Source organism: Apostichopus japonicus, chromosome 3 (assembly GCF_037975245.1).
Source record: "Apostichopus japonicus isolate 1M-3 chromosome 3, ASM3797524v1, whole genome shotgun sequence".
Taxonomy (NCBI): domain Eukaryota; kingdom Metazoa; phylum Echinodermata; class Holothuroidea; order Aspidochirotida; family Stichopodidae; genus Apostichopus; species Apostichopus japonicus.
In genome coordinates this window covers 26,769,773-26,795,758 of record NC_092563.1, presented here as the reverse complement: position 1 = coordinate 26,795,758, position 25,986 = coordinate 26,769,773, and the positions used below count along the sequence as shown (strand labels likewise).

At 38.8% G+C, this 25,986-nt stretch overlaps 2 protein-coding genes across 2 annotated transcripts; both read left to right on the top strand.

The window, feature by feature from the left end:
- Nucleotides 1-5,665: 5,665 nt before the first annotated feature.
- Nucleotides 5,666-25,274, top strand: LOC139965671 (uncharacterized). Its single transcript, XM_071968279.1, has 4 exons — nucleotides 5,666-5,811; nucleotides 21,923-21,995; nucleotides 23,147-23,332; nucleotides 24,769-25,274. Exons 2-4 carry the CDS (start codon nucleotides 21,926-21,928, stop codon nucleotides 24,987-24,989), a joined length of 477 nt encoding a protein of 158 aa, XP_071824380.1. The 5' UTR covers nucleotides 5,666-5,811; nucleotides 21,923-21,925; the 3' UTR covers nucleotides 24,990-25,274.
- Nucleotides 9,804-15,663, top strand: LOC139965668 (uncharacterized). Its single transcript, XM_071968274.1, has 2 exons — nucleotides 9,804-10,408; nucleotides 11,453-15,663. Exon 2 carries the CDS (start codon nucleotides 12,165-12,167, stop codon nucleotides 14,385-14,387), a length of 2,223 nt encoding a protein of 740 aa, XP_071824375.1. The 5' UTR covers nucleotides 9,804-10,408; nucleotides 11,453-12,164; the 3' UTR covers nucleotides 14,388-15,663.
- Nucleotides 25,275-25,986: the final 712 nt, after the last annotated feature.

The window sequence follows — 25,986 nt, the reverse complement described above, 5'->3', positions numbered from 1 at the left end:
ATCCACAGGGGCTCGTGGGGGGGGGGGGATAAAGTTAGGGAAACCCTGATCTACAACCTCTCCTAAATTCTCACCTTATCGAGCAACATTCAAGACAGTATTCCCTCCTTCCTGATGGCGCCCTTCTCGTCACTACACAATCTTAGAGGCCTATATATAACAATACCTCACACACAGAGGAGATTGCCAAACTGATCAGATTTATCTTGAGACGCAATAATTTCACGTTTATTAACCCAAAATTCCCTCCAAATTAAAGGTAATGCCATGCATGGACACGAGAATGGCGCCATCTTACGCTAACATATTCATGCATTTCTTAGAACAGGATTTTTCTCGCTGCCTTTCCCCACAAACTCCTTTTCTATATGTATATACGTTGTATGGACGATATTTTTATGATATGGGAGCACGGTGTAGACTCTCTATTGCCTTTTCTTTGAACATGTTCATATTTTGCATGACTCCTTTAAGTTCACTATATGGATCACTCTTCTAGGCAAATCTGTTTTCTTGACGTACTGGTCATGATGCAAGAGTGAGCCAATTGAGACATCTGTCTACTCCAAACCCACGGACAAGCATACCTATTTGCATTTTAACAGTTTTCATCCCCAGCACACTAAGCGATCTATAGTTAATAGCCAGCTAATTAGATATCAACGTATCCGTTCTAGGCAAAGTCTTTTTGTGGACAAAGTGACAGAGTTTCTTCATGCCCAACACCTGACCTACCGCGCCAATCCACCACCGAAATTAGCATACGCCCATTAAAAGCCCCATTGACTAATACATTAAATCACAAAAGGAATGTGGTCTCTAAGTCTAGATAGAAGTTTCACTAGCTAAACGCTACCCATTACTGGATAGTTGACAAGTTGGCCTTTCATGGTGTCACGAAGGACTGTATTCATTGTACGTGTATTCAGTATACGCTGGTCTGGGTGATAAGTAGGTCACTCGTCGTGACTGTTAACCGTGTTTAATTTTTCTGGAAGCGTCGAGAAATGATGGCGCTATTCGGTATTAGCGATTACAAATTTCCAGAACATACGGGAAGTTATTTTTAGCAGGTGACCGGATATCGTCGACCAATGAACGTTGAACTGTCAGTCGTATCTTCGAGACATGGATGATTCTCGATGTTTTTCCGTCAGGATTCCTGGAAAAGAACTTTCGGGAGATTAAACCCGGCTATATATAAAAAGAGATATTTTCGATGATTTGGAGTTTTTCCGATCTATTGTGAGAAGAAATTCATCTGAGATAAAAGATTAATTATCGAGGGGACGGACGGAGGAACCGGTGGACTGTTTGTTTATTAGATTGGTGCGTCGTTTAACCGGGACAGGCGTGACTTCAGCAGAGTTTTTCGGAGTTCACCCAGGAGGAAGCCATCCTTGGGATACAAACGTTGAGTCGAATTGGACCAGCGGGGAACGGTTTTGCTCCTGAACAAGTCACGGGATACCAGCCTACGAGGGATACTCCCGACATCGTTGTTGGTAAAGCAAAGAGGTCAGAACAGCTACGAAAGGAACCGAGAGCCGGCACGCGCCGCGTAAGATAAGTTAAGTAATCTTTTAAGTATTTAACGGCCGTATAATATTGTAAAATCTGTCTGTAATATTCCTAATTTCTAGTACCAATAATCCTTTTACAAATCAGTAGAGATCGTATCATTGTAAATATATTGTTTTTGTTAACATCAGAAACCTCTCAGTAGTCTTTTGGTCCTTTGAGTTTACTTCCCTGAAATCTATCTAAAATTGTATTTTATCGGCTTTGAAGGACAAGGAAAACCCGGGGTCGCAACAGAGGGGCGCTAGAGTGTGCCATTTTGTATTATCCCACGGAAGTTGTGACACATGGCACCATCAATTTTCCGTACCATGGCCATGCAGATTTTTTTTTGTTGCTACGAGAGCCTGAAGTTTTCGTCACTTGTAAACAAACCTCTTTACTCAGTCGCAAACAATTTTCGTACGCTGCTCCTGGGGAGGTCTAAACTGGTCTAAAAATGCCTCAATTGACCCAATTTTTGCACCACATGTGCTTCCATTCATGCTCTTTAACGTCCAAGCCACAAAAAATAACACATTCTAATTGATAACATAGCAAAAAACTTGTTCTCATGCTCCTAATTGGCACTTTTCCTGAAAGTGAACACTTTGGGCGGATTGATATAGACGCTAATAGAAGTATGCCACCCGAACACATTCCTCTTGTTACCTCTTATCATTCCTTAATCCGCCCACTCCTCCAAAATGTTCAGCAATGCTGGAACATTCTTAAATCTGATCCCATGATTGGCAATTTCTTTGACTCCCCCCTCACCCCCCCCCCCCCCGTGATAGCGTACAAGCAGCCTCGCAACATAAAGTCGATCCTCTTTCGCACCTCTCTACCCCCCCCCCACAAGTTACGACCCCCTCTGATAACGAAAAATGAACAAGTCTAAGTGTTTGGTCTGTGCGCATATCGACACGTCATCCACCATTACCCACAATGCCACGGGCACGATTTTGAAACCAAGAAACATATATATATATATATATATATATATATATATATATATATATATATATATATATATATATAAATATGAAAATCGTAATGAGTTGGAAAACAAGAACAGTGAAAAAAATTTCAGCCTCCACCGGGATTCGAACCACGGGCCTTCCGCTCTGTACGCGGACACCCTAACCACTAGGCTATGGACGCTGATTGTATGTCCAGAGGTTCGAAATCGGTAAGGAAGGTCGTAATTCCACTGTAGGCGTTTGTCACCTGTATCGAACAATACTAGTTCTGTTTTTGGTGACATATATATATATATATATATATATATATCCAGTGTATCCATACACTATCCAGTGTGGAATTCTTCTGAGTAAACGTGGTTTGCTCCTGCCTGTACTAGTACCAAGGTAAAATGTATTTGTACCCGTTTTCATGCTGTGGTACTCGTACTGGAAGTCTGGGTACCTGTATATGGCAAAGTAAATATAAAAACAACTCGTATAAATGGTATAACTTTCAAAGGGAAAGTTGCAGCAAGTAACTAATTTCCATTGCATAGCATCTTTGTTATGTAAGTTCTATAAGAAAATAAACGCTACGGATAATATCACATTGATTTTTTCTCTTGGCAAACGCCAGACATTTCTCAACAATTTGCTGGTAGTTTGGAATCAAAGTAGTATACAGCTGCATGATGGCAACAAACACAATACATGTCAATTGTAAATATTCTAGACGCGAAAGTGGTCCTTTTCTATGGTCGATACTTGGGTTTATTTGAAACAAGCAGGAATAAATATACTTCATATTCTATAATGACACTCGTAAAGAAGATATTTGCGTACCAGAAGTTGTATATTATATCCAAGAGCTTTTATTTGAACAATTTTTGCAACTCATTGAGAGAGTGCTCGTCGGTGGTTAGTTTAAAATCTTGATCGATTTATGTCTGTAAGTACTGTCTGGATTGAAAGATTTTTAGCAAAGAGTTTATTTCCGAAGCTGGTTGATTTTCCAACATGCAGTTTGCTCGCTGTGCAATTTATTGCAAAATGAAAATATAATATTTGGTTAGCTGCATTAATGTCACACATTTAAGGCAGCTTAATACATGAAAAAAAAACTTTCTAAACGTTTGAAAATAAAAAAAAATATCAGTACTTAGTATTCGTCTACATATTTATTTATTTATATACATAGTCACATGGCCAACAACTGTATGTAACAGTATATGTAACCCATGAAGAATGGTGAATTCAGTGGGACAAAACTAAAACACCGTCTGTCTTTTTCCTAGCAAATTAAATTTCTGAAGGCATGTTTCATTCCTGAGTCTAACTTAATCAAATTTAATTTGCTAGAAAAAAAAAGGAACATGGTGTTTTACTTTTAGTTTTGTCCCACTGAATTCACCCACATTCTTCATGGGTTACATACTGTCCCATACAGTAATGTGGGCCGTGTGACTAGAGTTCCTGCAACTTGCCAAAGTGTATAGTTAAAAGTGCAGTTATGGGACAGTGTGCTATAGAGGGCGCCAAAACGCAATTCTGGGTTTCAGTAGTTTACACAAATGACCTACACAAATGACCTACACAAATGACACAAATGACCAAAGTGTGGATACAGTTGTGGGAGGAAATATTTGTTGTTTAATATATTCCAATGGATCACTTTGTTATTTACTGAGTGATCTGCACAAGGGCAGTTGTGGGTCATCCCACAACTGCAGGTTACACAGAATGTGTATGTATAAGTAAAGTCATTTGAAATTTGTGCAAGTTAACTTTAAAGACCTTAAACCATATAAGTATTACCCTTGCAGTTCCCAAACCGACTGACGAACCTGATGTAGCTTCACTTAACAGTAAAATCTTACGTGTTGTTCTGACTTTCCTGAGTAAGGACGTGACTACATTGTTCAATGATATACATTACACATTCTATCTGGCTGAGTTCGACAAATCTTTGCCGGTACGCAGCAAGTAAAAGGAAGGAAAGCCAAAAATGAGAAGATTTAAATGCATATAACTTACAGTTCCAATTTTACTTTTTCAAATTTTAAATTCTTGCTGGAATTGCTTTATTTAGGGAGACTATGAGTTGAAAACAGAAACGTTACTTACTCCTCGAATGAAACATCGATAACACCTCATTACTTCATCACTATTGCGTAAAGGGGTTGACCCTACAATCTCGCGGACTCTGACGGTTTCATAGATTTCGATGCCAACCGTTTAACCCAGGGTTGTACAACCTACGGCCCGCGGGCCACAGTCCGGCCCGCCGCAGGGTTGCGTCCGGCCCGCCAGAGATGCTCTACGGTGCGAAATTTTAGTGAGCAGATTTATTGATAACAATTTGAAGCTATATAATCAATCATTCGAACCTTCTGGGTCCAAAAAACTGCATACAGGTCTTTTTGTGTGACACTCTCTAAGCGGAGGGGGGGGGGGGGGGCGGGCGGCTGGACTTTTTTCATGTTTTATCAGGAAGGAAAATAAATCAGTGCGCTCCGCGCGCAGTGCTCACATTTTGTTGCCTTGGGCTTCGGGCAAAAAAATCGAAAATTCGAGCGTAGGGTTCATGCGGCCCCCTCCTTCATCATAATCATTCCATGTAGCCCTCCTCTGCAAAAGGTTGGACAACCCTGGTTTAACCCATTCGAAACTGTTAGTATTTGCTTAGTTACTATTAAAAACTACCGTTTACAAGATGTGTCCCCCTCGATATCCTTCCTGACTGATTAACGCTTATGAAAGAAATATCACATTATTCAATCTACTTTGCATAAACTAAGGAGAGACGGTTGAGTCTTTGGGAAATACTCAAAATGTTTTTGGTTCTATATCATGGGATGTAAATATTTCATACCAATAAGGAGTGACATCGAAATAATGATAATATTTACTTCGTTTTACTTTCTAATCAATTAGGTTGACCCTGCCAGTTGCAATCTAGTTAGATAACTCAGTTCTCACACATGGTCCTAGACTAGCAAAGCACCGCCCACTATCTACCCTAGACGAATCAGATTCATTCAGACAGCATCTCACAGCAAACGGTCCAATCGTATCACTTACATGTATATCATACATTCAATCGTAACAATTATATGTATATCGTTCATAGTGCGCAGACGTAGTTAACTCAGAATTTGCATACGGGTATCCTGAATGTTATAAATGGTTGTCGGTACAAACTGAAGCGACAGATCTCCTGAACTTTGTTTAGTTCTTTCAACACAAGTTTCAAATCATCACTCAAAAGATCCAACCGAGAAACCAGGTGAGTTATATATACTGTAATCCTGTTTTACACAATTCTCACAGTTTTATAGATAATTCAAAGTAGGCTTAATCATATAGGCGTAGGATGCGGGGGGATGGGGGTGGGGGACTGCAGCCCCCAACCAAATATTTTTGTGAAAATTCGGGCAATATGCTGAGAATTTTTCGGGCACCTACTGAAAGAAAATAAATTGCTCCCACGCCTATGAGCTTATTTGATAATAACAATATTTCGGGGGCTCGATTATAAAGTTTATGTTTCCCAGTTTCGTATAAGAAAGGTTTGATGAAACGGGACCGTTGTTTAGAGTTGATCAAGTTGTTCTGTTTCAGGGCCCATTCAGGCTCTATCTTGGGTAAGTTACTTGTATTAAGAGTTACGCTTTATTAGGTATAACATTGAAATCAGTACACACGGTTATACTGATGTTATGGGAGACTTTTGTATCTATGCATTGAGTTATTTCCCGTAAATGTATATTTAATGGTCTAATTATTCAGTATAGTACTATACCACATCATTCCTCATATTAGTACGATCTTTCTCACCCATACGAATGATAACAAGGGATCAAAAGACGTTCTGAAACACTCGTCACGTATACCAGTCAAGTCCATCCACGATATTTTTCTTAAGTGTCCCGATGTGATGTGATGTGATGCAATGTGTCCTGATGTGTTTTATCTGTAGAACACATGTATGCACCATGCGTCCCTTACAGCCACGTTTTGTCTTCATGTTGATTGCACACTTTCCTATACATTACATCATCGTTATTATAGTATAATACCTGTGATTACAGTGACCAACTCCGACACACTTTATCACCCTAAGTTACATTTATATATAGAAGCCACTTCCCGCTTGTCGCTGTGCAGCAAATGGAATATCAAAGTTGTGATACGATATGAGTTGTATGCACCCGAGAAGTGCACGGTTGCTATAGAAACTAGAACGCCATCATCATATCCATCCAATATTCATCAAATATTGCGATCTTTACAATCAACAGCTCACCCAAAAGCGTCAACCTACACTGTTATTTTACGTAGAGTCTTAATGTAGGCAATGAAGTACCCAATTTCATTTTCCAGATTGTAAGAAATTCTTTAAAATATTAAAACTCAACGAATTGTGAGCCACTTCTAAGGGTATACGTATGCGGAATGGAAAACGAAAAACGGAATATTGTATCATGTTGATATTTAAAAAAAAATGGTTTCAATAAATAGTTTCTTACTGCTCAATCTGTACTGCTGGGACGTAACAGTGCCTATCTACGGAAGCATACTGCACGTTTTCAAGGTTCCGAGAGATTAAAATGCGGCTTTTAACTGAACTAATATACAACCCAAAGGATGTAACAAGTTTTCATCGATCGGTATTAGATTACCTCAACACTGCGTCTGTCCTGCATTTCAATGCCAGTGACACAGTCACTGACGGGCGATAACATATATTTTGCCTAGCCTAGTTACAAGTTAACTCTAGTACTGACATAGAAAACCTTATCAATTTCTATGAGTACTGACTACTATGATAGTATAACTATAAAGTCATCGTTGTATTAAAGCTACAGTATAGTAACTAGGCCTAGCCTAGGCTATATCCAATTGCTTAGGATAGGAAAGTAGAATTCAACTGAAGTATTGGTGATTTTGTTGGGACTGAGAAGACAGTCTGCTCTTGCTACTTGCCTATATTGGCCTAACTGCTAATTAAGAAGAATGAGATGCAAATACGACAGAGTCATTGAACCTTCCAAGCAAATGACGTTGAAGATGATATATGTTTGTGGTAAATGCATGCATCCCTTTCGAAATTATGAAGTGATTATTTGTTATGTCATGACAACTTAAAGTGTTCACATATGAGTCACCATGCATCACCGAAGGCATCTGAGAACATCTGAAAACAATTTAATATTGCGGAAGAAAGAGACTATACTTGTAAGTAGACAGCAATGTATATACTGTGGCAGACTGCTAAACATGCTGCAATATACACGTTTATAGGCCTACATCTATGATGGTGCCTTGTTCCATTGTAACTTTAATATGCTTCAATAAAAGGATGTACATTGTAAATAAATTAGTCACAGCATGTCAATCATTTGTTAAGTGACTTAATTAAAAAAGAAGAAGCCTATAACCATTTTGGGGGAAGTGGGGGGGGGGGAGGGGAGGGGAGGGGAGTAGGATATTTTTGGACAGGTTATCTATTTCTTCTTCCATGTTGAATTTTATTTTGCAAGTATGTCTATACTGTACCAGTTTCCACTTGGACTGTCTGATACGTCCATTGAAAATAATCAGAAAGAAACAGAGAATACATTTTGGGAAGTTCTATCCAAAATCGTTTTGCGTGTTGACCTAATTTCCACGCACCTACATCATCAACTTTTACACAGCAATAGCTGCATCTTGGTTGTTTCATTACTGTGAGGTATATTTCAGTTAACAGACGAAGCAATTTGTCGAAGATCTTTCACCGAGCTTCAGCTTTTGAAGACTTTAGTTGCCATAAAAATGTTTCAGAAAATGTTTGACCTCAACATGATCAAGTCGACCTGCAGTGTAGACTTTATCAGTCTTTATCGTTCACTGACCATTTTTCTAAGTCGGCTATATGACTCCATTTAAGTATGCCAACCCCCCCCCCCCAACAGTCCCGTAGCCAGGCTTGGCACAGGGGGCATGCCACTCAACTTTCAGACTAGTATTCACCCACCCCACCCTATTAATTTATCCTCCATAAATTGTTTGTGTCCCTCCAACTCGGAGTGCCTGCTCCCCAGGGGCTCATCCAACTAATCTAGTACATCAAGTGTTTCTAATATGTGAAAATGAGAGATGTTTTGACGATGAGATCAGGATTTCGTCGAAACCTCGTTACTATAACGTAGGCACCCTTTGCGCGAGTCATTGCTTTAGGTGTATCAAGATGGCGCGGAGTGACCTTCAAATAGCTGCAAAAGGTATTAATGTTGTAAGCAAGTGCGACATGGCTTCTTTGTATAAATTTCTGTTAATCACCTACATAGGTATAAACATTAGCCTGTTACCCCTTCATAATCCCATATATCCTCGTTTTTCTTTCACCTAATTTCAATTCCATGATATTGGCCGAGCCAGGTATAGATATGGATGTGTATTCCAATTGGCATCCTCATGTCACGCTATAGTCTGTACAATTTAAGTCGTTCACACCAGGAATGTAATTGTATACAAGTTACAACCAAACTAATGAAATGTGATACTACTAAAATATGATACTCTTGTCTCTACATTTAATCAGTGGCGTAAGAAGGTACTTTTGAGTGGGGGGGGGCTGAAGACTGATGGCCGGCCTGGGGGAGGGGTCTAAGGGGAGGGGGTGTCCCCCTCCCCTTTGGAATTTTTTGCATTTCCAGGTAGCCTCAGATGCAATTTGGTGCAATATAGCACACTTCAACACCCACTCCATTTTGTAAACTTAATTTTGTATTTTCACCAGGCCTTTGATGCAATTTGGTGCTCCAAATGAGATTTTTTTCTCATTTGGAAATGAAAAAGGGGTTTTCTGACTTGCGAAGCGGGGGGGGGGGGGGGCGGAATGATACTTCCGCCCCTCCACATTTTTCACTGGGGGGGGCTGGCGCCCCCCAGCCCCCCCGGTTCCTACGCCCTTGCATTTAATACAAGCATGGAGGTACCTCCATGATTCAAGGAACTGGATATATCTTCAAACAACGCTGGATTTGGTTATTTTAATAGTACATTCCCCTCTCGCTCGCGCCAACCCCCTCCCCAGGGGAGATATGCGATATCGATTCCGTCGCCCAGACGTCGTAGAAGAAAAGACAATGTCATTTTTTTCTCAGAAGTATAATAGATACATCTACGATATAATTAATATGTGTGACGTCACTGTCTTAATTAATCACTTACTGACTGGCGTTCGGTGCATGGATATGTAACGCGTTACGGTGTGCATATACTGAAATAAACCATATGGAAAGGTGGCGATCATTTGATCCGTGCATAGTCGACCTCGGGCCTTAAGTGTGTGTTTTATACCTTCCAAAACGACCGTATCGCGATCTTTTGAAAAAAATCAATGTACCGATATCATTTACTGATATCGGCTAAAACAAATTACAGTAGTTTAAACATTTCTCTTTCATAATCTTTTAACGAATCATCATTAATCTGAACTTTACTGTATGTCGTTTTCCGATTAAAAAAGTTTAATTTTTTAGTCCAGTCGGATTTATGTGCTTGCATATTCGTTTATTTTACAAGGACGCTAACTTCAAACTACTCGAATTCTCAGACCGTTTGATCAAACTGCATGGCTAAACTTGCGCAACTAACTTCAAATTCTGTTCTTTCATATTATATAAGCCTATTTCTGATTAGTTAATGTTCACTGTATGTCTTTTTTCCATCGAATGAAAGTTTCTGTTAGAAATTTTTCTTCGAAAACCTCATTATAACGCCTCATTATTTATTCATGAGCTACGTCACGAATCAGCTTGTGTATCAACAGGCTTGTGTATCTCACTGATGCTTCGTCCGACAATCGTGATTTCTGAGGTGAATTTCGAGATTTGGTAAGTAATATGCAATGAAATAAGATGACGACATTGCAATATACATAAATGAACAAGTTGAGAATCCTATTTCATAGTTTCCGTTGAAATAGGATGAATATAGTGATATAAATTGCCCACGTAAACGTTTGTAGCGAACGTACAGGCCTACCGTGCTTTATGTATTAATGCATATGGTTTCGTACAGTTAGGTACACTCATATGTACGTAGGCTAAAGCTATCGCTAGGACTATCACTTTGGATGATACCACTGTAAGTGGGTAACTCCATGTACCCCAGTTAATTAAGTCAAATACATGAGTTTGCCTAATAAATGACGTCAACAGTAATATACAACCGAAATTTTATTCCTGATTTCACATGATTTCGGGGAAAATAACGTGTTGGAACATTTCCTTGCATTCATACATTTCATTACTAGGATGCTGTTTACATGACATCATTAATTAATTATGGTTTGCCATATTTTGGCCAGTGTTTCAAAATAATGAGAAAAGCCTCATGTGTTTCATGAAACCACCAGGACAGTATTCCGATATGACTTTCATTCCCTTGGCCTTGGCCTAGAATTCAGTGTAGGCTAGCCTACTGCACTGATCATACTTTACCGTATGGTACAAGAATAAATTGCAGAATACCAATCAACTGCAAGCTCCACGGTGTAGCCGGCTACACCGTCACATTATCATTATGTAATGTGTATTGGCGTTCTCAAAATTACGTAATATGTTTGATTGGGCTCCTCTCGTGAGTTGGAGGTGTAGCCACTCAACAAGGTTTGGTGGTAAGTGTACTTATTTTTTTTAAATCGTAACACTGTTTTATAGGGCTCCTCTCACAAGTTGGCAGTGTAGCCACTCAACAAAGTTTGGTGGGCCTTAGAAAAAAAACGTAACACTGTTTGAGGGGGCCCCTTTCATGTTGCCATTATAACCTCTGGCCGGATCTTAAAATCTGGAATCCGGTACATCCGTACCTGACACTATAAGTTATTTGATTGCATTTATTACATATTTAATTTATTTTCCCCTTTCCTTTCCTAGCAAGAATGTGTCATTATGACTCCACCACGCGAGTCACACCCTCGTGAAGCCAGGAGAAAAGAAAACTACCGTCTCCTTCTACAGAGTGAAATTAAGTTGGACACTTCTCGAAAAACTTCACAGGTAAAATGGAGCACAGCAAAATATTTTGAACTTGAAATTTTGGAACAAACACAAGACAGTGCACTGGTCCATTACAAGGGATGGCCAAGAAAGTATGATGAATGGCGCCATTTTAGTGATATTTTAGACATTCCCAAATCCAGCATTGAACCAAATGCGGAGGAACTCTTCAAAAAGCAACTTCATCTTCAAATCAAAGAACAATTGAACGGCAATCGCAAAACAGATTCACTGGTGGAAATTAAGATACCAATACAAAAAGGAACATTTGAGGAAATAAGGCCTTACGGCGTCCTATGTAACAAAGACAGTTACAAGTTAAATCAACTGACCGACTTGGATTGTTTTCTTGGTAGTGGGTGGCACCGCAGAATTCTGAATTCACATGCAGATTTTTGCTTTATTGTGGATGGTTCTGTTCAGTTTAAAATGTATGAGAGGAAACCTCTAGTAGAATATTCCGCCACGGGTTGCCAAAGTCTACTCCATCGAGGATTCATGTTTGTTTTTAAATTTGTTAAAGACAATGGGACTCATGCCGATTTGGTTGAGGTACTGAAGTGAGAAATGTAACTGCATCAGCTGAACAATGGATTCCCAAGTGAGCATTTCCAGACTGTGTTTCCTGTTCTGTCTTTACTTGTCATTGGTCACTGCTGCTCTACATGTGGACAACCCAGATAAAGTTCATGTGCCGGTAAACAATTATTACCTATACCAGCTAGTCAAAACCGTGGATCCCTTGGCAGAAAAGAATATTGAGTCTATGATACGAGAAATTTTTAACCAAAATGGAATCACATTTGAGAAAGTGCATACTGATCCATTGATGAAAACTCTGACCTTCAAAGTAAAGTTTTTATGTCATAAAGTGAAGAAGTGTAAAGGAGGTAGACAACTGAAGAAATTGCTAGCGAAACTGAAGTCCTCCACATATGACCTCAAGTTTACTTACAAAACTGATACACCACGTAAGCGGAAATTACAAGAAGATTTTGCAGAGGAACGGAAACGGAGAAAATTGTTGGAGGATGAACTGGAAACTGCGAACACTGTGGTGAAAGATCTGGTCAAGGCAACATCGATACTTCAGTCTGAACTAGGAACCGATGGGAATAAAAAGCGCAGCAGGGGTAAAACAAAGGACAAACGCAAATACAGTGCCTGCCAGAAACGACGCCACAAGAAAAAGGAAATCAATAGAGCTAAAAATGTTGTGGAAGCCTTGAGACCAAATGGGATGTCACCAGTCCTCATCATCTTTAAAGATGAACACAGTAAGGAGGTGCAACTTTCTTTTGAAAACTGCGAAGGTAAAGGCCGTTGTGAAACTGATAGGGCTGTTTACCTTATAGACAAGTTTAATATTTCACGTAGAGCGTATCACGAACTAGCTCAAAGTTGTGACAGCTTACCAACTCAAAACCTTGTTTCAAATCGCATAAAGGATCTTAATGCCCAGTTCAATGTACAGGCAGTGTCTGGAAGTTTCACTGGTGTTTACCAATCTATTGAAGAAAGGTTAACTGTCAAACTGAGACAAATGTCTGCAAGCAAACAAGATGAAGATATTCTCCAAGATGGGAGGATTAAGGTAAAGATTTCAGGAGACGGAACAAGGATTGGCAAGCGAATTCATGTTTTGAACTTTGTATTCTCTATTATTGGAGAACGGGCCTGCTCTGGAGTAACAGGAAGTTACTTGATAGGTATAGTAAAGGTACCTGAGAAGTATGATTGTCTCAAGGAAGGCCTAGGGGATATAATTAGTGAAATTAACAACCTACAAGAAGTGAACGTTGATGGACATATTTATAGAGTGGATTTTTTCCTGGGTGGGGATTTGAAATTTCTTAATTTAGTCATGGGTATTGATGGCTTTGGTTCGGCATTCTCATGTCTATGGTGTAAATGTCCGGCCAAGGAACATTTTGATGCTGGAAAACAGTGGTCGATGACAGATGCCACCTTGGGTGCACGGTCCATTGAGGAAATTGTAAAATGCTCTAAGTTGAAACAGAAAAGTGTTCAGTTTAGCTGCAGCCATGCTCCCTTGTTCCCCAATATACCAATCACCCATGTAGTTCCTGACACCTTGCACTTATTCTTACGTGTTGCTGATCAGCTGGTGAGCCATTTGTTGACGGAGTTGAGGAAGAGAGATAACCTTTCTGTTTCCTCAACCCTCTATGCACCAGAAAAGTGTGCCAACATGAGACGATTCGAGAATTTTGTACAGAAGCTCAATATCGAGTGGCAGTTCTATGTGAACAAAGAGTCCAAAAGAGTATCTTCTCGCGATTTTACAGGTCCAGAGCACTGGGAAATTTTCAACAATATAGATCTAGCTGAAATGATCCCTGGACATCCAAAATTAGAACTGATTACGTCCCTATGGACTAGATTTGTAACAATTGTCACCATGCTCAAAGACAAAATCCCAAAGGATGAAATTCCAGCCTTCCGTGAAACAACAAAGGATTGGCTTAATACTTTCAATCTTGTGTACATCACCACTAATGTCACGCCATACATGCATGTACTTGTTTACCATGTTAACGAATCCTTAGAACTTCATGGTAATCTGTCCCATTTTTCTCAGCAGGGCTTAGAAAAGCTCAATGACAGGGTGACCGGGTGGTATTTCAGATCCTCCAATCATAAGGGTGTTGAAGCATTGAAGCAGATAATGTTAAAACAAAATAGATTAGAACTATTGGAGGAGAAGCATCAGAGAGGTCTCAAATTCCACATAACCTGCACAAAGTGTAAGAAAGTTGGTCATAACAGGAGGACGTGCTTCGAAGAATAAAAACATGTGAGATCACAAATACAACATTCTGTTTACTATTAATGGTGACTCGCATTGAATGCACACACATTTTATACCACATTCAGGAATGTCTCTATGATTTTTTGGTAGAAGGATTAAGAAAATGAAAAAAAAATTACATGCAAATTACATACTAAAAAATTACATGCAAATTACATACTAAAATATTACATGCATTTAGTGAATTAATTTCCAGAAAGTGAAGCAGCATCTGATTTTCATGTTTTATAGCTATGATATTGAATCTTCAGGTTAACATTAAGGGTATTCTGTCAAAATCATAACAATTGTTGTGAACAATGTAGTCCGGGTGTCAGAATGCACAGAAACCTAAAAAATAATCACAATTTAATTTAGCAAATATGGTAGAATTGCTGTCAGGGGCAGAGGGGAGGGGTCCCTCTTCATTATCCAATAGTAAACATTTCTCATGAAAATAGTGTCACTATCTGATTATTGCATTATATTGCATTAAAAGACATCTAAATGTATTTTCCCTTAAGGGTATTACCTGCCCATAGACCTGTAGGATTTAAGGATAACCACCCTAAGCCTGTAGTCAAGCCTAGAAATGTTCTCGCCACCTAAGAAATTTAGAATAAACAAAAAATGGTGACAAGAAAAATCATCATTTTGGATGTTTTCTGCCCTCTCTGCCAACATGGTCTATTGTTAACTGGAATGAAAATACTAAGTTGCTGACAGAAATTTACTCCCCTAATTACTGTGTAAATTATCAAATCACCTAAATTTTGTTGTTTCCATACCATCCCCCGAGCCCACACATTACCCCACCCCATAACATAGACCTGTTGGGATTATCCCATTAAACGCCCCTCCCTAATGAACGACCCCCTAAAATTCCCATCAAAATTCAGCAAACAAAATTGTCCGAAAATAGCTGACTAAGGCTATGAACAAACGTATGTGCAAGCCTATATAGGCTTGGCCTAATCATATACGTAACATCGTAGAAAATTGACCCCTAATAAACGCCCCAGTTTGAAAAATGTTACGCCCCGGGGCGTATAATGGGATAAATACGGTATTCGTTCTTAGTTTTTTTTTTCATTCACACATTTCGTCCATGTAAGCCTTCATTCTTTCTACCACGCTATCACAGTTCGCCATGATTTTTTGTCATTTTCTGAAAATTTTTACTTTATTTTGCTTTTACAACCAATTGATTTGTAACAAGTGTTATTTTCTCAAGTTCGATTAAAAGGTGTGCAGACAAATAAATGTATAAACACAACGTCATGTCTCAGTGTTCGTTTACATTCACTGCCATAATTATTTTAGCATCAATTCATTTAGAAACAAATACAATCCCCATGCCGGTAATGGAACAGTCCGCCTGTCAATATGCATATTCATACCGGTGACTCATAACATGGGCGGAGTTTAGTCTGTGTGGCTTTGTAGAGCAAATGCTCTTTTATAGCCTGAACTTTTCCATATGTTGCGGTGGTGAGAGGTTTTTTTTGTCGGGGGGGGGGGGTATGGGATGGCGGGCGGAGGACGAGCTGATCACTTGATACGATCAACCATTTCTAACCATTAACAACAACAACAGCAACAAAAGCGAAATAGGTCAGTACCTTAAATTCATGTCAAAGAAGAGATCGTTTTAGTGTTGAATGATTCCTTGAGATCCGCCCGCCCCTCCCCCCCCCCCCCTCGTTCCCAGTTAGTCAGTGAAGACTGCGGAAAGCATGAAGGAAATCTTTAGAGCCGAAAACAAAATCCACATTTAATTGTCAGTTGTACAACAAACTTCTATATCATGTTATAACACTTGCAGATTTGTAACTAGTACTACCCACAATTATCACCACCCTCCCACTCCACCCCCCCCCCCCCGACTGGGCTCCTAAATAAATAAATCAAATCCCCTGTCCACATTGACCATTTTCGGTTTTTGATTGCCCCGAACTGAGGCCTGATTTAAGTTGGAACCAATCACGTGATATATCAATAGCACGTGATATATGTGGTACTCAATTTTGCAGAAAGAACATAACGATGCTCTCGATAATTGCCATGACATGTACGCGTCTACTAGTGCCTTAAATTCTGTATAAAACACGGAATTAGAAATACTGCATCCAAGAACAAAGTTAGCATCCAAGAATTAGGCACTAGAGAACATATTTGACCAGTTTTAATTGTCGAAGTTATAATTCCATCTCTGTAATTAAGTTGTGCTCGGAACGAGTCGATCCTTTGGTGATAATGGCATATGCCAATTGTGAAATATTCTTGTGATAAAGCAATCTATTAAAGGTATCCTCTGAGCTAGATTTTTTTAAAGGGAGGGCCAATTTCCTAGGTTTCGCTGGTACACCGTTAACTCCACTTTCCGACTTGGTCACGTGGTACGGTGTATTTGTAATTTACTGCCACTGTATAGTGTATTTTTTCGGTGTATGTTTGAACGTATACTGTTTAGCAGTTTCATTATTATTATCTGAGTAGTCTGTATTGAGCAAGTTTTCCGTCCACAAAGTCGGAACAGCAGAAATTAATCTATTACACATGATACAAGGAAAGTTGTCTAATATAGACTTTCACAAATACATTATACTGCAATATTCTTCTATCATTATTGAAGACACAAAAAAAAAAATGTGTATAAAGTCGTCAATTCCCTTCAAGTGCAGGAACTGATTAAACACTGTCTTATTATTAACTTTAATGTTCAAATTATTCCAAATTATCTCGTTTTCAAACTTTTCTTGTCGGTTTTTAAAACTCAAAATAAACCACGCTTTACATATATCAATTATCAACAACAACAAAATATTGATGTTAGAAATATAATCCATTTAGCTAAAATTACCTTTTAAGTAAACTTCTTTTCCAAAATCACTCAAATGATAATCTAAAAAGATCTTCCACACACCATTACTCTCGCTAAGATACATTTTAAGCCATGAGATGTTTAAACTGTAACTAGAAATTTTCAAATAAATTACCTTTGAAATGAAATATGAATCAATCAATCCGAATCAATGGATCCATATTTAATAAAACAATATTGGATATTGGCAAACAAAGTACTGCTTATAATTGTCGTCGTTGTTTCTCTGGGACCCTTATTTGTTATCTGGGGACCAAAAACAGTTTTCAATAATCATGAAGTTTTTTATTTTTTTTATTATTATTATTATTATTGTCATCTTTAATGAGGGTAGTCCTGCATGCTCAGTACACTTAAAGCACTGCTTTCCAGAGGAGCCCTCAAAATATTGAGAATGTTTGCAATAATATGTATATGAAATATATACCAGTAAGTTTGGATAATATTTTGCTGTAATATCAACAGCTGCATGTGCGAAAGAAGTCAAGGAATGAAGGATCTAAGCAAGTTTGCTTTTGATATAGTCTGAAAAAACCCAAATATGTATAACAGAGTGTTACAGTTGTGATGGTTATTATAATGTTGATTGTACAGACGGCTCTGACGTAGACCCAGAACTCTGTGTAACTCTGACTTCATGGCAACGATAGAGGGCGACTGCACTCAGCTTCGTCAGGGATACCCCGCATAATAACATGTTGTTTTTCGTACTTTGGTTACAATGATATTTCTTGCTATTTTACATTGGTAATATCAATAGACGAAGCATGCATGTACTGCGTTTGGTGAACTTGGTGGGGGAGGAGGGTAGGGGGTTACAAGCTATTCGATCCAATGTCAGTGAGGTAAGAGGATTAAACTGGGCTGTTATGATCACTGTATTAATTGAATTTTTGATACATTTCAGCGGATAATTGTTTCTCTTCTAATGATTTCCTGCAGATTTCATGAAAATGGTAATTTCGTTTCATATGGACTGTCTTTCTTTCTATTTTTTTTTATTATTCTATATTATATTTTCGTTATTTTACGTTATCATATTTTCATTTCCCTTGATGCAAGCTGTAATACAGAGTCACACGTGGTAGGCATGGATGCCAAACGAATATATTCTGCTATATATTTTCTATACTTTTTACGTTATTATAATAGGTATTAATAAATTGCAATTTATTCTTCACCATGAAAGTAAACATATCTATCTAGCTTTATCAAGATTATTACGAGGAGAAGAAACAGCAAACCCAGCATAAAAGAAAAGAGAGTAATATATTGTCTTTAATTCCCTTTAAAACATTTCCTGTGTTTTGATTTTATTTGTAACCATACTATGTGATGTAAAGCAGCTGCTTTGACATTTCTTATTGTGCGTGTGTTTTTATTAGGTTTTGTTGTTTGTTTATCTATTTTTTTTTTTACGTAATTGCATAGTTACAAAATGTTATTAGCTTGCTTGTTCTCGGTCACAACAAACGTTCAATTATGCAGTCGATATTATCTGCTAATTTCAGAACAATGTACCAAGAGGGTAGGCCTCACAAAGCGAATGTACCCAGAACTATATATACTTATTAACATAAAGAATTCTGGGCGGAAATGATCAACCTTTCTACAGTTATTATGATCATTACATGTAATTATTTTGTGGGAGGAGCGGATGGTGGGGGAGGTGGAAGGGGGGGGGGGTGGGTTCGAAACTGTAAAAACTGAAGAATCGAATTTGGTGACAAGTTATCAGTGAATCTAACGGGAAAGAGAATATCAGTGCTTTTGTACAGGCAGGCTGCTATTAGCCGATGAAAGGTCTATCTCATGATATTACTTCGTTTACAACTGTTTACAGTAGATTTCATGTGCATAATTTTGACTGTCTGACCGAGCTTAAAAAAAAGCGAAACACTATTGTATACAATTAACAAATACTGCATAGGTATAACACAGTTCATTGTTTTCATAATTACTACATTAATTTTCTGTTAGATGCTTGTTTTCCTTGTTAAAACTTTTTTGGTTTTACTATTGGCTCTGCATTCATGTTTTTCCTGCCTCCACAGTCTTGCCTATACATTTTTTTTCTTCTGGTTTACCAATGCATAGTTGCGTAGATAAATAAAGACTAAACAAATATGCAATAAACAAGGTTTTAACATTTTGCTCGACTCTTCATCTTCTTAATCGAGTTGCATTTTCGAATGTTTCTACTATTTTCTTTGCACATTCAGTTCAATGGAATTTACAAAGAGGTGACAAAACGTTTATTGCTTGAAATTTACTGCAATTGTTTTGCATTACTAGATAGAAACAAGATCAGCACCGCTACAGAAGCTCAGCTAAGCTTCTCTTTGAGAAATTTGTTTTGATTGGCCGCATTATTTCTAAGCAGTTTTTTTCAATTTGTTAGTGCGAAAATATAAGATATAGACGGGATAGCAGTGTCATTCCTTTCCTGGTTTCTGCAGTGGGGAGCTAAGGGTTCTGGTCAGTGGGGTGGGGGGGGGGTGGGCGAGACCGAATGGTCTGTAGAGGCGCTTTCGACACTATCTAAGCGGAGCGCCACCACAGGTTGGCGCGCAGCGTACAGAAATATTTTGTGTAAAGATACTCCCTAGATCGCCGGAAATGACCCTTTCCGGGCCTTGCTAATTTGCAGATAATGAGACAAACTATGTCAATAGGTAGATGAGAGCGCAATAAAAAAGTCAAAAATAGCGAATAAGTCAAAAGTGGCAAAAAGCTGAAAAGGGCGCCAGCAGTCCATTTGAGTCCGTCGGGGGGGGGGGGGCATCCGCCCTTGACTGTATGGACGGTCCACCACTGGGCATCTACCTTTTTGGAAACACTGTCAGGAACTTATTTCAGGCAATAGATCGTTGAAATTACTAGTAATAAGCTATGCCCAATGCAAACAAAAATAAATTAAAAAAAAAACATTATATGCACTTCGTAGGTTTCATTCTCGCAATAAAAGAACTAAAAACGTTAAAAAAGTATAATTCTCTGCTAAAATGTTGTGGATATCCCGTTTTAATTTTGCTAACTCAAAATTGATCACGAACATTGCACCCATGCAATAGTAGAACGACCTGCAACTTGTTTAGAACCGACGTATACCACAGAGAAACGTTAAACAACAGAAATCGGAAACGGCTCCAACAATATATAGGTATTCCACAAACAAACTGTTGAAAAGTTCCAATTGCAAATCTGCCAAGAAGTCCTATTTACAGAGAATGACATCAAACTATACATAGGAAGCCTGAATAACAAGTCTCCCACGGGTGGAATTACTTCCCAAAATGACGGGAAAATTAAGACGGAAGAAATTTTGCTACTCACACCAAAACGCATACTGGTCGTGAATATCGTGAAATTGTAATCCAAATCGAATGAAAATGGCGAAATGGCAGTCATTGAAATAGACACAGAATCAATTTCGGCAGAATCACACGATCTCTATATAGCTCAGCTGAAAACTTTCAGCTGCAGCTAACCTAACCCTTCTCAATTTCCGGGAATATTACGAAACTTTCTGAGATTTGTCAATAATTTTATCTTGCCGAAATTTGAAAGAAAAAAAAAAACTGTTAGAACATTAAGGTGGGGTATGGAATTGGGGTCGTGTGTGGGGACAATATTGATGTAGCTTTCTGATCCCACACCCTTCCCTCGTGGCCACGGTGACATCCCTATATTGTAACGGTCGTGGCAAGACGAACATGAGGACGGATTCGTACAAAAGTTGAAGTCACCGCAATTTATTTTACTCCGCAGTCGCATGACTCCATGACTCCGTAAAACTATCGAAATACAAAAATAGTTTATAGTTTAATAGTTTATAGTTTGTTTGTTTTTTGGCAGAAATAAAACTACACAAATTTCACTATTGCACAAACATGAACCAGCAAACACACACGAAGAAAGCATTTAACTTATAATATATAAACACCAAAATACCTCTTTAGCCCTTTAACATCGAGAACATCAAGAAACCACTGGTCCCTATTACGAACAGCATTATTGGTTACGTGGCATTACTTTCCAACCATTTCGCAAGTTATCTTTATAAAATTATGTATCCTGGCTAGACGCAACCAACGCCAATAGTCCTTTTTCCGTGTGCGCCCAATATATGTATATATATATATATATATATATATATATATATATATATATATATATATATCAATGGACATTGAATAGGACTTATTACATAACACAAATCACGAGGGTTCAACAAGCCAATCACGCAAGGTCCTCGTTCAAAAATGTGCGAATAATTATGCAGCTGAATCTGAACAATTTGAGGTATGGTCAAACCAAGTTACACCAAATTATGTAACAGACAACAATACGGAAACACGCAAAATATATTTCACTACACCTATGTTCCGACGTCTCTATGTTCCGACGTCTCTATATGTTCCGACGTCTCTATATGTTCCGACGTCTCTATGTTCCGACAATTTTTTTGGACCCAAAAGACATCTTACAATTATTATACTATCTGGCTTTTGAAACCACGATTAGGGCCTACGGCTTATTGGCATAGCCTAGCAGAAATCAAATGTTGGAAACTAAATGCACAATACTTTTAAAGATATTCTCCCTCTGTAGGTCTGAACCTATTCTTCTGTTTCTTTCTTTGCCATAGAAAATGTCTGGAATTAAAATGGCTATCTGGTTGCTAGGATGTTCACTTGCGTGTGCAGAGGGTTATGGGTTAAGTAAGTATGACCACACATGTATACAGTAAACACAAGAACTATGCAATGGCGTTACCATGGGGATAATATAATCATGATCATAAATGAGATGAGGCAATGGCTCGTTTGTGGCTAGATGTAAATCATAGCCGCGAACGCTACCCTCTCCCCTCCCCAATGCCACCCCCCCCCCACGGTAGGAAATGTGTTAAAGCTGATCAAGAACCCTATCCTTCATCTTAAATCTGCTAAAAGGTCCATTTATGGTAACAAAATATTTAAAAAAATAACTCAGGCTTCAACATTTGTCTGACCTCCATGGACTAAAGGAATTTTCCAATCCAGTGTCTGGAAGTACTTGAGGGCATCAGAACTTCCAGGAAAGTGAAACTTTTCACTTATTTTAACACTGCTTAAAATGTGAAGGGTCAATTTATACTAATAACCTATATACCCATTAAAGTAACAAATCCCATTAAATTAACCACGTATGTATACAGGTGTTTAGGCTATCTAATAACCTTCAGTTTAATAATTACTTGAACTTTTAATTTTCCTGTACCTTTCTTGATTTTGACGGGCACACAAGTTTTATTTATCAGTATGCCTCAATTTAAGTTTTGTTTCAAATGAGATTTAGTTTTGATTTTAGGTTTTATGACACTCAACGTTTGGTCCCAATTCTTAGATAACTACTGTACACATAGTAAGAAACAGGTCAATACATATCCGACCTACTGGGGAGGGGGGGGGGGTGGGTCCGCGTTTTTGTAAGTGAATCTGAAGAACATCAGAAACCTGAAATATGAGATAGGACTACACCTATGGGATATACCAAGTTAAGACAGTGTCATTTAGGCCTTTCGTAGGATCCCACGCAGAAAGGGCAATTGTGTTTGTTCCATCTCCATCCACACCACTTCCCTCCCCCCCCCACCCCCGCATTACCGTCTCATTTCTGTGAGAGAATTAGTTGAGACTAGTAGAACACTATAGTTGTTGTTACTCAGTTTAACGCGTTGAGCGATCAAAAAACACACTCATACACACAGACCCATATATATATATATATATATATATATATATATATATATATATATATATATATATATATATAATTGAAATCTTAAATATGTATATATATACGTATATTTATTTCTAATTTTTCGTAGGGAACGGCGGCCAATGGATTGTGGAATGCAACCATTATGACGCATATCAGCTATACTTAAAGGGATCTTTATTCATTTGCGGGGACAACGAATGTCTTGATGCACGCTATGACGAATGTGACGGTGTTTTGGATTGCAATAATTATGAAGATGAAGATGAACAAAGTTGTCAAGATGAATGGGAAGGTAAGGAAACTTAAATCTATAGAAAAATGTAAGTTAATATGAACTCTTTGAAGAGTGACATGAGTATTACACATACAGCCAGCCACCTTACATTATTTCTGAGTTTACAAACTTAATCGTCGAAGATAGTTTGTTTCGATCTACCTGTACAGACTACCCCACCACTGGACTGTTGACCCTTAACACATCTTCAATTTTCTGTATCGCGACCTGTACAGAGGTTTATGAGCGGTCACAATAGATTATTTGGTGAATCCGAACCTCTAATTCTGTTTTGGCGGGGCGGGCGAGGGAGGGGATAATTCTTAAAAACCAACCGCAGACTGATCGAGACTCGACATAACTAAACCTACGCCACGTGGGGGCGGGGCCGGATGAGGGGTCAGTTGTTATAAACTGCGGAGTCTTCTCGACTATCGTAAACTAGGTCACGACGGTAGAGTCAGGCTCGGGTTGTGGTCAGTCTAGGCGCTGCAGTCCAGTTTGTTAATCTGTGATGGTTATGAAACTATACTTTCCTTTTCTATTTGTATCTTCTGGATGATTTTAAGCAATGCTGACCCTGAAACCAATGTCAGCAGTACAGAGCACATTCAATGCCGCATTGTAGATGCAACATTTGAAGCCAACCGATCGATCGTTATAACACACACACCCATACATGTTTGTGTTTCATTCCAACCGAGGACCCCATTGTACTTTTCCATTGTTCAAATCCACGTACCCTAACCTTAACAATACCCCATACAATATAATTCTTCCGAGGACTTGGTGATTCTTTAGAAATCACAACCGAGGACCTGAAATTCTTTTGTTCAAGTCCTCGGTCAGATAGAAAAACAAACGCACACACACGCACATATGTTTATTAAGTTACATTCAGACCGAAGACCCCATTGTACTTTTCCATTGTTCAAATCCACGTACCCTTAACAATACCCCACATGCACAATAGAATTCTTCCGAGGACGTGGTGATTCTTAAGAAATCCATACCGAGGATCTGGAATTCTTTCGTTCAAGTCCTCGGTCACAATACAAAACAAACGCATGTAGACACCCCACCCACCCTCACACAGAAACAAAAACTGAAACAGATTCGTGCTAAATGCAGAAAACCATTCAATACTCATGTAGCTCAATAATTTCACATTATAGCCTACAGACTATCTCAATAATCCATTCTCATGTGTGAGGCAACATAGAAACCAACATGGCATCTTCTATACTATATACATCAAACATTCAGATATTTGATTGCTGTTAGCTGTTTTGGGGAAGTATTTCGTCGTATAGAAACCCTTTTTTTTTTATCATATTGTCCAATGATGCCTGATGGCTTTATAGTTGCCCCCCCCCCTCCCACCCCCAAAATTCCACACCTAATAAATCTTAAAATTTTCAATAACTTCCATTCTATCGTCTTAAAATTCATAGCGTTATGTGAAGAGGCTTATAGCGAGGAGGATCTGAAACCTTTCAGTGTTGCTGAATGTGATAACGGTATGTGTATCACCGAGTGTGACGTATGCGACGGAGAATACATCGACTGCTCTGATGGATCAGACGAATCGGATTGTGGCGAAAACCAACCTGATCCCGAACGCTGTGGCTCCTACGACAAAAAGCGCAAACGCTCCATCCGCAGTTCACCATAGAGGATACGAGCTATACTGATCTAGCGAGATGGTTCAATGGTTTATAACCTAGTTCCTTTGTATAAGGAGCCAGGTTTGATGGTTCATGGTTCATTCAGTAATACGCAAATAATTTGCTTGTTATACACACAATACTATAGTCAAGGGCGGCGGAAGCACTTTTAATCTGGGGGGGGGGGGGGCACCGACGTCGAAGGGCACTTTGCAGAAATTCGATTGGACTGATGCAGCCTGATATTTAGTACCCTTTATAACTCTTATTGTATTATCTTATTTGCGTATACACATCACTCCATCAACGCCCCCCCCCTCCCTCAGTGGCGGAGCTTGGGGTGATGGTCAGGGGCGAGAATGGTCTGTAGGCCGGGCGCTTTCGACACTATCTAAGCGGAGCGCCACCACAGGTTGGCGCGGAGCGTACAGAAATTTTTTGAGTAAAGATACTCCCTAGATTGCCGGAAATGACCCTTTCCCTATTTGCAGATAAACGAAGAATAAATAGGTGTCATCGCCATTTTGTCAGAAAATTACACCAACAAAATGTGACAAATGTTAATAGGTATTTGAGAGCGCAATAAAATAGTCAATAATCGCGAATAAGTAAAAAAGTGGTAAAAAGCTGAAAAGGGCGCCAGCAGTCATTTTGAGTCCGTCAGGGGGGCATCCACCCCCTCTGACTGTATGGACGCTCCGCCACTGCCCCCCCCCCCCTCAAGGATAAAATGCATACTAGCACTGCAATATCCAATGTGCATATTGGAAACAAGGAACAAGTTTTCTTGCGAGACAAAATGAGGTGAAATCATTATAAAGTCAAAGTCCGTACACACGCGATCGATACATGCATGAAAGCAAATGAAACATGTCAAAATACGAAAGGATGGGGGAGGTTATGGGATATTAAAACTAAACTCATTATTCATAGTAGGCTATAAATGGCTTCTGCTTATTACAAAGTCACACTGTAATATAGCAATGTATTTTTGGAAATGTATTA

Bases quoted from the DNA above. Each gene is read 5' to 3' on its own strand.
- LOC139965668 (XM_071968274.1), top strand. From the start codon at position 12,165: ATGGATTCCCAAGTGAGCATTTCCAGACTGTGTTTCCTGTTCTGTCTT.
- LOC139965671 (XM_071968279.1), top strand. From the start codon at position 21,926: ATGTCTGGAATTAAAATGGCTATCTGGTTGCTAGGATGTTCACTTGCG. The intron at 21,996-23,146 runs GTAAGTATGACC...AATTTTTCGTAG, and splicing joins TGCAGAGGGTTATGGGTTAA to GGAACGGCGGCCAATGGATT. The intron at 23,333-24,768 runs GTAAGGAAACTT...TAAAATTCATAG, and splicing joins TTGTCAAGATGAATGGGAAG to CGTTATGTGAAGAGGCTTAT.